Genomic DNA, 17491 nt, shown 5'->3' on the forward strand with positions numbered 1-17491 from the left:
CATATCTGAGCATAACCTTGGGATGGTAGTGCTGAGAGATATGGGGATGGGGAGGGCAAGAAAATGAAGTGCATGACAGAATAACCCTGCATGGCTTCCAGGCAGTGTGTGCCTGTTCTCACTTCAGGCGAGACTTTAGGAATTTGAAGGAAAAAGTAGCCAAAGCTAGCCGTTTCATGCTGTTGCTCTGCAGTAGCAGCAACACAAGTGATATTCACCATTAACAGGATACTACTGTCAAGCCAAAAAGACATTCTGTCGATCACACAATTGAAGAACGTGGTATTTGAATTTTGATGCCAGTGTGATGCTACAGACATAGGCCATACACCCCAAAGGCTGGCACAACACATCCAACAGCATGTCACGTTTGCAATGGGCAAGGTATAAACCATACTCAACCAGTCCAAGCTTGCAAAACTCAAAACGTATCCAACATTAGATGTTATTTTGCAATTGGACAACATTTGCTAACTTGTCCTCAGTTTTTGAATAATTGTGCTGACAAACCAACTTAGGATTGCCATTCGGACTCAGTGTGGCTCATTTCTGTGCACTGCAAGTTAGATATATTAATGCACGGGGCCCTGTTTTTGCAGACAGAAAGAACAAGTATGCACATTGTTTCTGTTTCAGCTAAACAAAGATTCAGTTATTTGCTGAATCATTCCTCAAGGCGATGCCTTGACCAGTGTCAAGCCACCTGGTTTAAATTTCAATGTTTGGCCATTAACTGTCAGTCACTATCAACTGGGCATTCTCCATGGCAAAGGCTCTACTAGAGTCTATTTGCCAACCAATCACTCTCTTCTCATGCAATATAAACTTGTTATCTCCCTTGTGTCTGTATTCTTGCAAAAGGTTCAACAAGAAAGATCTCTCTTTTCATCAATATTCAAGTTCTGTACTACCAAATAACGATTTGCAAAATATATTGTAGAATTTTAGCAATTTTCACTTTCTTTACAGAAAGGATTGTTAAGTTCATCAAATTCCAATGGTTTTGTTGAAAACCTGTGTGCACTGGTATGCGTTTCGTTAAAAATATTTTCACATCTATATTGCCAACTTTCAATTATATGTGGGAGGAGGAATTCCTTCCAGTTACATGTACATAGAAAACACCTTTACCTTTGTGGGCAACCTTTTCTGCTTGTGTACCCGAGCTCTCCAAAGTTGATGGTCTAACAGGACGTAATGGGCTGGTTAATGGACTGATTGGTTCTGGTATGCATCCTATATAGGTGAAATCAATGCTCTGAATAGAGTTTTCTTCCTGGTCATCAGGTATACAAACATTTTTAACAGGTGTTTTGTTGATGGTTGCTGAAGGATCTACCTCACTTCTATTTGGCTGCTGCAGTTCACAGGCAGTAAAATCTGGTTCCGAATTCCCATTCCATTCTTCAATAGCTGCTGCACTGACACCCACAGATCGCCCTGAATCTTCATGTTTCCCGTCAGCATCATTTTTGACTGCACTGCTAAGTTCGACTGGGCAATCTGAATTCCCATCCTGCACACCAGTGGTAATGCAGTCAGCTTCCACAGGTTCTGGAGATTTTCGATCCACTTCACCAGCAGGCTGACTGTCAACTTCTGCACAGCTTCCTACCAATTCTGCATGTTCTTCAGCATCAAGGCTATCAATTTCCATGAGTGGTACGGAACTTTCAGCCATTTCATAAGTAGTTTCACTGACCACTTCCACAGTGCCCATGGTCTCCACAACTATTGGAGCTAACTTTTCTGAGTCATCCACCGTGCAGTCACATTCCATAGGCGGGAGAGGAGCATCGTCCACTAATATAACTTGAAAGCTTTCTTCCTCTTCAATCCGTTGCAGCTGGGCAGGTGGCACCATTTCAGTTTCTGCAGGTTCCTGAATGGCCTGAGGAACATGAATCGCAGATCCCTCCACTGGTGACTCAGTAGATATGCAATTTGCGTCCAATGCTGGTGTTTCCTTAGATTGGTTAGAAATTCTCCCCAAGTTTAAGTCAGCCCCCTCAGATGCAAAGGCTGTTTGCTCAGCAATTCTCACCACCTCATCCTCACCAAGTAGCTGGCTTGACTGCATTTCATCACCTATTTCACAAAGGACAGTAGATGGCTTTTTCACAGGGGAAACAGTAAGCTGTAATGTTTCCATGAACTGCAACTTGGGATCAGTGTCTCTTGCTGAATTTTGTTCATCCGTCAAAATCTGAAAGTTACCCATGGAATTATCATGCACGGATTCTTCTGCTTTTTTCTGCGCTTGATCTGCAGAATTTATTTCTGTCATCTTTTCGTTGCTCTCAGATAACCTAGTTTTTTCTTTTTCACCTTGATGTGTCCTCTCTCTTTTAGCAGAGTCTCCATGATGTGTTGAAGAATGCTTACTAATGCTGTGGTCCCTTCGAGCTTTGTGCTCAGATTTACCCTTTTCCTCTTTTCTACTTTCACTTTTATTTAAGTTTCTGTCGTAACTTTTACTGGTTTGTTTAGCACTGTCCTTAGAGGTCTCATTATCGCGTACTTTCGAATGTTTACTTTTATGGTCTTTGCTATCCTCAGTGCTTCTCTCCTTTCCAGGTTTCTTGCTCTCAATTTTCCGCTCCCTTCTTTCTCCAGCAGAATGCTCCACTGCAACGCACGTGTTGCATTTGGAGCTCTTGCGAGGACTTCCGGGGCTCGTCAGTTTGGAAAGCTCTCTCGTTTTTTCATGTCTTCTTCTCTCTGGCTCCCTTTCCTTTTCAGTTTCCTGACTTCTCAACTTGTCATCTCTTGGCTTATCCTTGATAACTTCTCGATTGCTTCTCTGATCTTTTTTCCGGTCCACTTTCAGCTCCCTCCTTCTGGGGTCACTTCTTCTGTTGTCTTTCTCCTTGTGTCTCTCCTCCTTGTGCCTCTCCTCCTTTTCAGCATGCCTCCCCTCCTTTTCAGCATGCTTCCCCTTGTCTCTTACCTCTGGACTGTCTTTTGAACAAGGGATAAGCGAGTCCTGAGTAAAACGATGCCTTACCTTGTCATTTTTTTCTGGGGTAAGCCGACCTGAGCCTCTCATTTCAGAATGTGGTCTCGTGCTTTGAGGATGTTGCTCAATTTTATCTGTCTTTTCTGGGAAGCTGGGTTCCTTGTTCTTATTTCGGGGATGCGATGGCTCAGTGACAGAACCGCCCAACTTTTCTGCATTTCCATTTCTACCCAAATGCTCACCATTCACTTTCTCAATTCTTCTTCTCTCCTCACAAGGCAAAGGTTTCGTTTTATCCAACGCTGTAGTTTGCCGTTGAGGTGGTCCTTTGTCTGCCTGCGTAGAAGACTTACTGGGAGATTCTCTGCACGGGATTGGCTGGGAGTTAGAAAGGGATTTTTGTGCGTTACACTGTCTTTTTGGTTCTAAAGATTTGCTTGCGCTTCTAAGTGGTCCACCTTGCAGACAATTTCCTTCTTCGTTTAGATGAGCAGCCAGCTGGCAGTGTTCAGTGTTTGCAGGCCTGGGCGGACATGGAAGAATTTGACTGGGACATCTGTTGTCAGTCTGTGGTGTAGTTGGAATATTGAATGATCCAGGGGGATGATGGTTCTGATTATGATAACGACGAAGTCCTGGATTTCCAATCCAGTTCATTGACTGTCTGATTGAAGAAAAGAGAAAAACTATTTTTTGTTTTACAGGCAATGCTCCACATTACTGATATAAATATATATGCACACAGATAATAGAGGCAATGATTACATAATTTAATGTTACCTAAGTTTTAGAAGCTAATTAAATTTCCTATGCAATAAGCTGTCTTTGTCAATAGAAGGTGTCTCTATGGGCTGCTTTTTTTTAAAGTTTATTTATTAGTGTCACAAGTAGGCTTACATTAACACCGCAATGAAGTTACTGTGAAAATCCCCATGTCACCGCACTCTGGCACCTGTTTGGGTACACAGAGAGAATTTAGCATGGTCAATGCACCTAACCAGCACATTTTTCAGAGAAAACCGGAGCACTCAGAGGGAATGTGAGGTTTTTACCCAGAGGTGGTGACGGTCTGGAATACTCTGCCTGGGAGGCATCACTTCCTTTAAAGAAGTACCTAGATGAGCACATAGCACACGCAGACATGGGGAGAAAGTGCAGATTCCACACAGACAGCCACCCAAGGCCAGAATCCAACAGGCCAAAATCCAACAGGCTGTCATCACTCTTGCCACCAACTAATTGGATGATTCATTAGGTTATCAACTGAGTAAATGGAACCTATGCTCCAGGACAGTCCTTACTTCAATTCTGGTCTGCAGAGTTAGTATATCAACTGGGGTGGCAGTGATGTTCAGAACTGCCTCACGTCTCTGGTTTGCAGGGAATGGGCAATGTAGAAGCATCAAGGTTTTAAAGCTCATTCTTATTCACCAATTTCTGCTGCAAGCATCCGTCTGGGGATTCCAGCTTCAACCAGCAACCACTGCCTCCTATGGTTAAGGAGTTTGCCAACAAACTGCTGGGTTAACCATGAATATGCCAATCTGAGAAAAATATTTGAGGGAACGTAGCATATAAAACAAGCGCAAAGGAAGGAGTCAATAGAAAAGAAATGCAAAAAGTACAAAGAGGAAAAAAGTTTAATTTTATAGCAACACTTGTTAACTGTCTACAAAAATAGATTGATGCCGGCATCTGTCCGTTTCTTTTCTTTGCCAAAGCTAACCACTACCGAAGTACCCTTACCTGATACCTAGTCCATTTAAAGAGGTTTGATCCAGGTAAAATACACAATATACTTTCCCACAATGTTAAAACAAGTTTATCCTTGGTCAGCTCTACAGCATGACTACATATTGGTTCAAACATGTATTATGAGGGTAATGTGTCCTGCCAAAATTGGGACTGCCAAAGTTTTAAAGTTGTTTAAAACCAAATTAAACTCCATCCACGAGGTGGCGGATGGAGTTTAATGTGGAGAAGTGTGAGGTAATTCATTTCGGTAGGAATAACAGATGTGTTGAGTATAGGGCTAACGGGAGGACTTTGAATAGTGTGGAGGAGCAGAGGGATCTAGGTGTATGTGTACATAGATCCCTGAAAGTTGGGAATCAAGTAGATAAGGTTGTTAAGAAGGCATACGGTGTCTTGGCGTTTATTGGTAGGGGGATTGAATTTAGGAGTCGCAGCGTCATGATGCAACTGTACACAACTCTGGTGCGGCCGCACTTGGAGTATTGTGTGCAGTTCTGGTCCCCACATTACAGGAAGGATGTAGAGGCTTTGGAGAGGGTGCAGAGGAGGTTTACCAGGATGTTGCCTGGTATGGAGGGGAGGTCCTATGAGGAGAGACTGAGAGATTTGGGGTTGTTTTCGCTGGAAAGAAGACGGCTAAGAGGGGACCTTATTGAAACATATAAGATGATTAGAGGTTTAGACAGGGTGGATAGTGATAGCCTTTTTCCTAGGATGGAGAAAGCTAGCACGAGGGGGCACGGCTTTAAATTAAGGGGGGGTAGTTATAGGACTGATGTCAGGGGTAGGTTCTTTACCCAGAGGGTGGTGAGGGACTGGAATGCCCTGCCAGCTGCAGTTGTAAATGCGCCTAGTTTGGGGGCGTTTAAGAGATCTGTGGATAGGTTTATGGACGAAATGGGATTGGTTTAGATTAGTGGGTTAGTGTTGTTTTTTTTTTAAAAAGCTGGTCGGCGCAACATCGTGGGCCGAAGGGCCTGTTCTGCGCTGTAATGTTCTATGTTCTAAATAAATTCACAGAATGGGAGGCTATTTGGCTCATTGTTTCTCTGCTCACTGTTAGCCTGGACTAATCCAAAACAAATCTCCCTGACCTGCACTTGCTTTTGAGATCTACATCACACAATTGCACAGTGCAGAAGAGGCCCTTTGGTCCATCGAGTCTGCACCTGACCAACCTACCTAATCCCATTTACCAGCACTTGGCCCATAGGTGTGAATGTTAAGATGTGCTGAGTGCTCCAGGTACTTTTTAAAGGAAGTGATGCAACCCATCCTGCCAGGCAGAGTATTCCAGACCATCACCATCCTCTGGGTAAAAACCTCACATTCCCCCTAAACCTCCTGCCCATTACCTTGAACTTATCATAGAATCCCTACAGTACAGGAGGAGGCCGTTCAGCCCACCAAATCTGCATCGACCACAATCCCATCCTGGCTGTATCCCCACAACCCTGTGCATTTACTTTAGCTAGTCCCTTGACACTAAAGGACAATTTAGCATGGCCAATCCACCTAACCTACACATCTTTGGACTGTGGGAGGAAACCGGAGCACCCAGAGGAAAGCCATGCAGGCACAGGGAGAATGTGCAAACTCCACACAGACAGTGACCAAAGCCAGGAATTGAATCCGGGCCCTTGGCGCTGTGAGACAGTGCCGCCCCTTATGTCTCCTCATGACTGACCCTTCAACTAAGGGGAACAGCTGCTCTCTAACCACCCTGACCATGCTCTCAAGATCTACAAAACATTTTCCTCTTTCAAGGGATTACACTTCAAAAGTTATTCACTGACTACAAAGCACAAGATGTTGTGTGATTATAAAATATGATGTATAAATACAACTTTTTTTCCTTTCTTTCCCCCCTCTCCTCCAGTGTCACAATCCTGTTCTCAAGGTCCATATGCTTTCTTATTCTCTAGGTAATCCACTGCACTGCAAAATACTTAGGCTGACTCCACCACATTACAGCCTTTTAAAATTAATAGTTCAAGCATCTATACGCACACAAATACAGTATTTTATTTTAATTTGGTCTCAATATCTAGACTATATTACCTTCTGTTCAGTCGATTAATTTCTTCATCCTTGCGGACAATTTCTAGACGAGCGGTTTTTATAAGTGCTGATATATTCTTCTTCAGCTGAATGTTTTCGTTCGATAGAGTGGAGTTCTGGGGAAAAAACATAACACACGCACTATTTTACAGGTCCAATTTATGATTCTACTGCCTACAGAATGTTTATTTCACCTGTATCTAATACTGCAGCTGGCAGCAGGGAATGCCACTGTCACTAGCCTCATACCCAGAGTAAATGAAATGAAATCCACCTACCTGCTTTTAATACAAGCATACTTTTTTCCCTTTCCTTGCTCACGTTCTAGTCAGACAAATATGGATGAGGAAGGTCTTTCTTAGTTCATTGAACCAGGAACACAGGCTCCTCCCCCCTTATCACAGTTTCTGAGTGTTTCTTATAATTATTCCAGGACTTTTGCCTTGAGTGCTCCATCTAAAAGTTCATTTTCTCATATTTGTCATTCTTTAAGTGATTAACAACTTCTAAATACAAGTCCTAAACTTGGAGTTCCACTAGCTTGAACCTGTGCTCCCTTATCTTACCTCCACTCTCTAGATTCTAGATTAGTTCAATACACTGAGAAAAGCTTTTGCTGTTAGCTTTGACATCCCTTGTAGGTTTTCTTACCGCCCTTTCTTTCACCTTTATATCCCTTTGGGGCATTTTAATAGCTCTCCCAGTCCACTACACACACTGCCAAAGCCTGTGCCAATGATGATGCCCTAACTAAAAACCTTCTGCCCTTGGTCCATATCTCTCTATGCATATACCCATCCAGATGCCTCTTAAATGCTGCTAATCTGCTACTTCTATCACCTCCTCTGGCAGCACGTTCCAGGCACCCATCAGTCTCTGCGTGAATAACATCCCCTACACACCTCTGTTAAACTTCCCCGTCTCACTCTGAACCTATGCCCCCTTGTAATTGACACTTCCATCCTTGGAAAAAGCCTGACTATTCACATCTTTTGATATTTTATACAATGCCAAATATTTACTTGATGCTTCCGCACTCTTTGGCTACCAGTTTACCTATCAACAAATCAGTCCTGTTCACTGCAACTAAATGTGTTTACAGCACATAGAACCCAAACGAAGGACTGCAGCATCTCATGGTTTAGAAACCTCCACTGCCAAGAAGGAACAAAGACCAATATTATGGGTAACATTGCCAGCGTAAAGTTACATGCTAGCCTGATTTGATATATATGTGGTTATTTATTGCTGGTGAATCCTGTGATTCTCGACATAACTCCACTATCCCTACAAGGGCTGCTGCAATTCAAGATCCACCATCATCTCAGGTCAATTAGAGTTGGACAATAAATGCAGTCCTGCCCAAGTACTGTGTGCAATGGAAAAAAATCCAAAATATATTTGAATTCTGAAGTTAAGTACTCTCACAGAAGGTTGAAAGGCAGGAAAACAAAAGAAGTGAATTTGATGTAACAAATTAAAAGGAAAGGAAATGATCTAAAATCACAGCTGCTGAACAGAGATGGTTCATATTTATCTTGTGTGATTTTCCCTTGTGTTTCACAATGGCAATTAAAACTGTGATAATTCATCGGTCAGAGCTGAACAAGTGGGACGATAACGTGTATCAATTACCTGGACTTGTATTTCGTGCAGCTTCTTCAGTAACTCTTCAACTTTTCTTTCTCTTTCTATAAATTTTTCCTGAAACTGTCACAATAAAAAAAGGTAATTACACAGGCTCCTTTCATTCATCACTCACATAACTTGACTTTAAATTTGAAAATGAACTACATACAAGGACAAATCAGAGGCAAGCAGAAATACTTATGATTTGGGGAGGGAGGAAAACATATTGCAGGAGAAAGTGGATAGATATTGAACTCTTATAAAGGCAAGAAAAGATGTTACGAAGCCAGCTAACATGTAGTAGAAGAGGATAGTGAGTAGTTCTAAGAGGATGTTTTTCTAAGCTACTTCAGGATTCAGATGGCCAGAGAAACTACACAGGAAAAGTTAAGAACTCAAGACAAACTGAAAGTGGCACTTAGGACATTCGAAAGGCTTTTTAAAAATTTATTTGTTCATGGGACACTGACGTTGCTGGCTAGGCCAGCATTTATTGCTCATCCCTTCAGCATTTAAGAGTCAACCACACTGTTATGGGTCTGGAATCGCATGTAGGTCAGACCAGGTATGGATGGCAGATTTCCTTCCCGAAAGAGCGTTATTAACCAGATGGGATTTTTCTGACAATCCACAATGGTTTAATGGTTATTAGATTTAAATTCCAGATTTTTATTGAATTCAGATTTCACCATCTGCCATGGTGGGATCTGAACTCTGTTCCCTGTAGCATTACCCCAGGGCTCTGGTTTACTAGTCCAGCAACAATACCACTGCACCACCTTCCCATCAAGCTTCAGTCTTCACTAGAGATGTGCTGATTCTAAAGTTAAGTGTCAAAGCGGCTACAGAAAGAGTGCTGGCTAGAGTAATTGATTACAAAACTGAGTGGGCTGTTGACATTGATGGCATTTACTTGTTAGTGTTTAGATACATGCAGCTTGTATTGAGCAAGCAGTTTGCTTGTATATTTAGCAGCTCACTAGGATCTGGAAACTGGCTGCATAGAATAGCTCATATGGACCAACTGGCCTCCTCATGTCTGCCATTCACTTTTGCTCATTTTACATGCAAGCCTTACTGACAAAGGGTGCAGTAACCAAATATGTACCTCTTTCAAGGAGATTTCTTTTGCAGTTCTCTCTTCAGTGAGGATCTCCTCGTACAGATCAAAACAATCCTTAGCAGGTTTACTCTTTCCTGCACTGTCACCTAGAAAAAAAAAGGCAATCTAATTGGATATTGGAAAAGAGAATTATTTTAAAAATGATAAGACTCTCTCTCCAAGGTACATTAATTGTGCTATGAGGGACATTTAGCCGTAAATGTAACTGGTGCAAGCCCTCCAGAAATGCCCCTTTAAAACTGACCTTTAGGTAGCATGTGAGAAGCATAAATTCGATACTTACACGGCAGGGTCGAGATCAGAAATACATAACTTGTCCATAAATAGTCTTCCATATCCTCAGGTGGTCCCAAGGAAGTCTGCAATGTATTATTTCTGAAGCATGATCACTATTGCTTCAGCAACATGTGCAGGAGCCAATATGAGCACAAAAAACAGATAAGTGAAGATATAACCATTTTAATTGATGTTTGTTGAAGGAAAAACACGGCGCAGGACACCAGAGCTTTTTGGTCATCACTGATTTGAGGCACAGGATCGCGCGCGCACAGCCAAACTCGCAGAAATTACTAGCATGCAACACTGCAAAACAAAGTTTGTCAATATACTCCCTCAGTATTGGACCTCACTTCCATCTCAGGTTCAGTGCTTTAACTCCCAAAGTGGGGCTTGAACACACGGCCAAAGGCTAAAAATGCAATCACTGAGTTAAGCTTATGGTTCACGTCAGGTACAAATCTGCAAGTTACCTGCCACTAAACCCCTCTGGTGATCTGCAGCACCACTGTTACAAGGTGAAGGCACTTAAACCGCATCCGTGCAAGGCTGATACAAGAACAACATCCACTGATTGTCCTCATCAGAAGTATTTAGTAGCTTAAAGAAATGTTACATGATTTAATAGGGACTTCTGCTATTATTGAATTTTATTCCTATAATAATGTAAAATTTTGTAGATTCTGATGCAAGGCAATGTAACATAACACTCATCTAAAATGCATCAGAATGGAAATACAAAAATGAATAATCAACTATCCAAAATCAAGCTCAAGGAATATGATAAATTGTTAAGTTTGTCTAAATGGGTCCCATAAGTAATTCAAGATGGCACCTGTACCTATTCTCCCACTTCCCTAAAGATTCACATCCTTTGGCCTCCTCTCTCTTCCTTTCTACAGGGCTTGGTTTGCTTATTACGCTACAGTTAGAACTTGAATTCAAAAAGGTTGGGGGACCTATTTTCTTAGCTAATGATAATAACGTAGTATTTACTGTCCCCCATTACTAGCTCCACTGTCCATTGTTTCGCAATATTTCTTCCTTTCCCTTTATCCCATCCTGGAATATCTTGTAAAACTCAATATTTGAAAGATTGAAATCCACAGTGTGTACTTGCACTGCTTTGCAGCTATTCAAACCAACCATCAGGGTAATCAGTGTGGTCATCTTTACTTCTGTCTCATTTCCTTGTTCCACTCTTCTTTCTTCAGGTTTATCAGCTCTTTTATGAGAAATGTTACTTTTAATTTGTCTTTTTTTCTTTATTTGCTGTGAGCAGTGTTCATGGATTCAGAAAAATATAACAAATGGACTTTCTCAAAATAAAAATGTATTGTTATGACGGCAGCTGGAAAAAATTCTAAGATGGAAAAGGGTCAGGATTTGTCGACAAAGGTCCTTGGAAACTTCATTAAATATGTCCAAATGTTGAAAGCCTATTAGTTGCACCACGTTGTGCTTACAGCTTTCATGAAGTGACATTTTAATACAGCTTTCACTCTTTTGGTCATATGTCTGGCAACAAATTTGAAATTCACCACCAATTTCCTCTGCGTATAAAGATCCTCAAGATCTGCAGTATACTTAATTTTAAGGACCATCTATTTCCGTGATGTAAGTTGACAGTGTAGCACAAATTTTTGGGAGGAGAAAGCATGCTGATAGCAGCCTTCCTCGAAATTGCTGTGGTGTCATTATCACCAAGCTAAGTTAGTTCTCTGTCTATTGTCACTAAGTCAAATTATAATTCATTAGTAGGTTACCGAAGATTCTCTTAACCTTAAAGTCCTTTAAGTTAGTCAGTCAGTTTTTGAAATGGAAGTAGCACACAGTAAGCTATTACACAAACATATACATGGGGGTGGTCGGCTATAGTGTCTGACAAGAGTTACCTATTTTAAGATTTGGCTTATGAATAATAACCCAGCTATAAACATTAATGCTTGGTTTGTGCTTTGTGACCGATTGATCCAAATGTACGTGTTAGTAATCCAGGGCACTGAAATGCCAGACCTTTCCCTTAATGATCAAGCATGGTCAAACGAAAAGTGGTCACTCTCTCCTCATACAGCTGTGAAAACTTCAAGTCCAGAGGGCATCCCTGCCTTAAGACTACCACCCTGAAGCACTGCACTAATTTACCAGGTTAGTGAACATTATTATGTTCAACATACGTGAAGCAGACTGTCCACCTCCTTGAGAGTCTGTGTCCAGGCCATCGTAGATATCTACAGAGTTTTCATTGTCAGTCTTCACTGGAGAAACTGCGATGTGCACAAAGAGAAAGCCAACATATATTCAAAATTATTAAAAGCACAATAAAACAAGCAAAATAATGAAAGTGAACACATTAATTTGCAGTCCTGGAACCTGCTGTAGAAATAAAATGCAAAAATACAATAAACTGTTCAGTTATCAGGGATTAAAGAAAAACAAAGAAATAAGGAGGGAGAGAGAGTGAGTGCCTGTGAGAAACAGAAAAACAGATTGGGGAGGGAACAACGCAAGTACAATATTAGAAGCAGTCAGAGAGACATTAAAAACAAATCTACTGAAATAAAGCAAAAAATGCTGCAAATATTCAGCAAGTCTGACACTATCAATGGAGAGAAATAGAGCCAATGGTTCAGGTCAATTATATTTCCAACTTTTCTCAGTCCTGATAAACAGGTAATAGATGTTGAGCAAGTGAAAGGGGGAGGGTGGGAGGAAAGACAAAAGGGAAGATCTGTGATAAGCTGGAGTGTGGATGAGGTTAAGTCACAAAAGGGTTCATGGTGCAAGGCCAAAGGCAGTGCAATGGGGCAGGAACTATAAGAAATGTCTAGAGGTGTGATGGGTAGGATTCTCAACATGCAAGGAGGTAAAAAGACAAATGTTGCATTCACCTGTGTTTGTGTGTAGAAGTGCCATAGGAAGGGCGGGGGGGGCACGTCAGAGGAGTTGACCAGGGTTTGTTGCAAATTGGACCCTTCAGAACGCTAAAAGGGGAAAGGAAAAATGTGGTTGGTGGTATCGCACTAGAGATGGCAGAAGTGGTGGTGGATGATCCACTGCTATACTAACAGAGCTGGGGAGATGGGGGCTGGAAGTTGAAAACAAGAGTAACTCTGTCATGATTCTGAGAGGATGAGATCAGAAGTGGTTAAAACAAAACTGGATGTGATTGAGGGCCTCATGGAGAAACCAGGGGAATGGAATAGAGGCCTTAAAGTCAATTAGATGCAAGGAAGTACAGTCGTTGTAGCTGAGAAATCAGTGGGTTTATAGTCAATATTAGTTTACAGCCTAATCCCAGAAATGGAGACACCGCAGGCAAGGAAGAGAAGGTAAGAGCCAGAGACTGACCGTGTGAAGGCGAGTGAAGGGGGAAAATTGGAAGCCAAGTTTATGAAATTTTTCGGTTTGGGCACAGTAGGCAACAGAATTGATAGTCATCAATATACCAGAATAAAGATGAGGCAAAGGGCACTATAAAACATGTTGTCATTTCTGCTCTCCTGCCCAGAGACCTGCTTTTCAGTTTTCCTTCCTACTCTCTTCCTCTTTCATTTGTTCAAAACCTATTTTATTCCCAACTTTTCCCAGTATTGATGAAAGATCACAGACCGGAAGCATTAACTCTATTTTTCTCTCTCCACAGATGCTACCAGTCCTGAGCATTTTCCAGCACTTTGTTGTTATTTCAGGATTCCAGCATTCGCAGCATTTTGCTTCTGTATACATTTCCAGAACTAGAATCTAACCAGATTAGATCTCCACAGACACATCCTCGAAACTTACAAACCAGTACTCGGACTTGTGATACCCATCATCACCCAACAATGACAGATTCATGCCTTGCCCGATGACAGACACAAGGAAGCCACAAGTCCTTCTTCCCCAGCCTCACCTAAAACAGTTGCCAAATTCTGGCAACTCTGCCTAATCCTGCAAAAGATTGGGATCATTCCCAAAGCTGCTCAAACATGGGGCCACCATGTACGCAACTTAACCCGAGGTCAGTGGCCAAGACGACCCAATGCCAATCATTTAACTCAAACTGGCACATCTTTGTTCCATGTTTCCAGCACTGATCCCTGCAGTATGTCACTAGTCATCAACTGCCAACCAGAAAAGCACCCATTTATTCCAACTCTCTGCTTCCTGTTAGATAACCAAACCTCAATCCACGCTAACACTTTATCCCCCAACTCCGTGTACCTTAATCTTCTGCAGCAACCTTTTGTGAGGCAGCTTATCGAACGCCTTCTGGAAATCTAAAAACACATCCACCGATTCCTCTCTGTCAACCACACTCATTATACCTTCATAAAAATCCAGTAAATTCATCAAACACGACTTTCCCTTCATGAATCCATGCTGCGTCTGCTTGATCGAACCATTCTTTTCCAGGTGTCCTGCCATTTCTTCTTCAATGATGGGTTCCAGCATTTTCCCAACTACGGATGTTAAGCTAACCGACCTGTAGTTCCCTGCCTTTTGTCTACTTCCTTTTTTAAACAGCGGCATTAACAGTAGCTGTTTTCCAAACAGCCGGCACTTCCCCAGAGTCCAGTGACTTTTGATAAATTACTACTAACGCATCTGCTATTACACCTGCCATTTCTTTCAGTACCCTGGGACTCCAGAGCCATAGCCATGTGATTGGCTCTCAATGCCCTTGAGCAACTAGGGATGGGCAATAAATGCTGGCCAGCCAGCGAAACCCATGTCCCACAAATGAACTAAAAAAAACTAAATTAAAACCACACATTCTGCCCCATCTCCTACTCATTTGCTGAGAGAGGAGCCAATATTCACTCCAATTAAGGAAGGATCAATCACAAGGCATGTATAAAAATTGTAAGTTGTATTCCCAAGTACAGGCACAGGCAGTCCTAGTAAAGAATTCAAAAGGTATAAGGGAACGCCTGGGAGAAAACTGTGTTTGCCCACTCAGTTTGGGAACAGGAAGCAAGCCAGAATTGATACAATGGAGATTGGAGATCACAGGCATTATGTGTGTTCTAAAGTTGCAGCCATTTGCACGTAAAAGTTGGAAAACATGATAAACCAGCATTGAGCATTTAGGGTATTCCTTACCAAAATTGTCCTGTTGCAACAGGTCACTGTAAAGATAATCCTCATTGCTGCCTCTGTTGTTGCTGTCCATGATGACTTCAGAAATTCTCCATCTGAGTGAAGAAAACGTTTCCAATCAATACTCAGTGACTATATCAGCATGTGCCCCATGTCCCCAAGGTAACTGGGGGAGATCCCTCCGTAAAGGGACTTCCACCGCCTGATGGCAACAAGGCCCGCCAAGGTGTATCCGGGCGACAGGTGAGGACGCGGTAGTCTAAGATGTGCAGCAGCAGCCCATACAGGAAACGTCTCTGCCTGGTGGAAAAAGGCACAGAGGACATTTCCACGAGGCAGCTCATCCTGTGGGGTACCCAACTTGTACTTATACCCAACTTACTTACTTGTACTTTACCCTTACTCATTTTCTCCAATGCTTGTACTTCCTGTATGCCATCCACATATTCAAATAAATCAGTACAAAAAGTTAGGTCTAGCTGCAGTTTGAACTACAGGAGGTTCACAGGTCCATGCTGGCATTTATGCTCCACACAAGCTCAACCCACTAATCCAATTCTACCAGCATATACTTCAAATCCTTGCTCTCTCATGTTCTTACCTAACTTCCCTCTAGATGTATGTGTTGTGGCATGGTGGTTAGTACTGCTGCCTCACAGCACTTGGGACCTGGGTTCAATCCCCAGCTTGAATCAGTGTCTGTGCGGAATCTGCATGTTCTCCATATCTGCGTGGATTTCCTCTGGGTTCTCCGGTTTCCTCCCACAGTCCGAAGATGCGCTGGTTAGGTTCATTGGCCATGGTAAATTCTCCCTCAGTGTATCCGAACAGGCGCCGGAGTGTGATGACTGAGGAATTTTCACAGTAACTTCATTGCAGTGGTAATGTCAGCCTACTTGCGACACTAAACAAATAAATTTTACTTTCCCTAATCTAGTCAGTTGTGGAAGCACATTCCATATTCTAACCTCTCATCAGATAGTTTCTCCTGAATTTCTTACTGGATTTACTACTGACCATCTTACAGTTAGAACTTCCAGCTGCGGTCTTGCCCACAAGTGGGAGTATTTTCTCCAAGTTAGCTTATTGTTAACAAAAATACTTCTATCAGGGCACCTCTAGGCCTTCACTTTTCCACGGAAAAAGTCTTTCCTCTAATAGATATAACCCCTAATCCTCGTGAAGCTTTTCTGCATCTTCATCAATGCTACGTCCCCATGTCCCTCTACACTATATAGAATTATTATCCAGCCAGTTATGGCTTCCTTATTTTTCCTACCAAGATGTTGAGATTAATTTGCCAACTGCACAAGTATTTTGTAAGCTTATTGCCTTCTATTTTGTTATACTCTTCCTTTGAATTATATACAGTTCCCAATTTGGCCTTGTTTGCAAATTTTGAAATTCTATTTCTGATTCACAAACCCAAAATTTTTGATGTGAACAACAGTGGTCCCAGCACTGATCCCTCTGGAATGCCACTACTCATAATTTGTCATTGAGGAGCTAAACTTAATCCCAGTCTCTGTTCTTAGCTTTGCAAACAGCTTGCTAACCACTGACCCATCACCTGATGCCTGAGTCTTGAATCCATGTACTGGCATCTTAGCAAAGATATTCTGAAAATTCCAAATGTACTACAGTAACTGTGTTACCCTTGTCTACTCTACTTCTTCAAAAATTCAATAAGGTAATTCAAGCACGTCTCCTTTTCAAATCTGTGCTGACTACTCTATTATATTTTCAGTTGCTAAAAATGTTCCTATTACATCTATGTAAAAGATTCCATTGACTTTATGAGAAAGGCGTGATAGGGAGAGAACAGTGTGACTTCATGAGAGTGGCACGAGGGGGAGAGCACAGTAGACTTCTTAAGAGACACACGTAAGGGAGAGTGTGGTGAGACTTCGTAAGACAAGCGCAAGATGGGGAGCGCCGCAAGACTGCATGACAACTGCAAGATTTCATAAAACAGATTAACTCAGTCTGTGGACTGACTGCATTCAGCAAACAAAATCAAAGTGTAACATCACAAGGGAAATAGACAAGTGATTGTTGGTGAATATTTTTCTTGTTTCTCTTTGAAACTACATGTAATTTATTAGCAATTGTAACTTATTAGTATGGTTTACAAGCAATAGTAAAGTTTGAGAGTAGTGGGGTATCTTAATTTAGAAAGCAACATTATAATTAATATGCTAGGGCAGATGACATGTTGCAACTGAAGAATGTAAAAATCCTGGAAGCCAGTGAGAACCATGGCAATACACATCCACAGTACATGCCTGCAGCTTGAGGAGCTTCAGCTCAGAGTCAGCGACCTGGAGGCTGCCGACATTGTGATACACCAGAAGGGGCAAGTTATCTGGTCACTGTACCAGGAGGCAGTCACACCCCTTCGGATAGTGGTCAGCGAGCGAAAGGTGCAACATTGAGTGAAGCAGCTATGGGGACCCAGAAGATAGAAGTGGAGGAGCTTCAGCCTTTGCAATTGTCCAACAGGTTCAAGGTTCTTGCAACCTGTATGAATGAAAACAGTGACTGCAGGGTGGATGAGAAAACTAGCCATGACACCATGGTACAGGAAGCCACCAAGTGGGAGA

General features: G+C 42.1%; 1 protein-coding gene across 1 annotated transcript in view; it reads right to left on the reverse strand.

Annotated features, from left to right (window-relative positions):
- The window catches only part of casp8ap2 (caspase 8 associated protein 2), a 36269-nt gene that overhangs the window by 15890 nt on the left and 2888 nt on the right, over window positions 1-17491 (reverse strand). Inside the window, exons 2-7 of the mRNA XM_080192760.1 lie at window positions 14892-14983; window positions 11981-12070; window positions 9513-9613; window positions 8411-8485; window positions 6776-6891; window positions 1132-3623 (exon numbers count right to left, since the gene is read on the reverse strand). Of these exons, the coding sequence (XP_080048886.1) occupies window positions 1132-3623; window positions 6776-6891; window positions 8411-8485; window positions 9513-9613; window positions 11981-12070; window positions 14892-14961 (2944 nt within the window). The 5' untranslated portion in view covers window positions 14962-14983. The remainder of the gene's footprint in view (window positions 1-1131; window positions 3624-6775; window positions 6892-8410; window positions 8486-9512; window positions 9614-11980; window positions 12071-14891; window positions 14984-17491) is intronic.

The sequence above is a fragment of the Carcharhinus amblyrhynchos genome, chromosome 7 (genome assembly GCF_965287045.1).
Source record: "Carcharhinus amblyrhynchos chromosome 7, sCarAmb.v2.hapA, whole genome shotgun sequence".
Classification (NCBI taxonomy): Eukaryota; Metazoa; Chordata; class Chondrichthyes; order Carcharhiniformes; family Carcharhinidae; genus Carcharhinus; species Carcharhinus amblyrhynchos.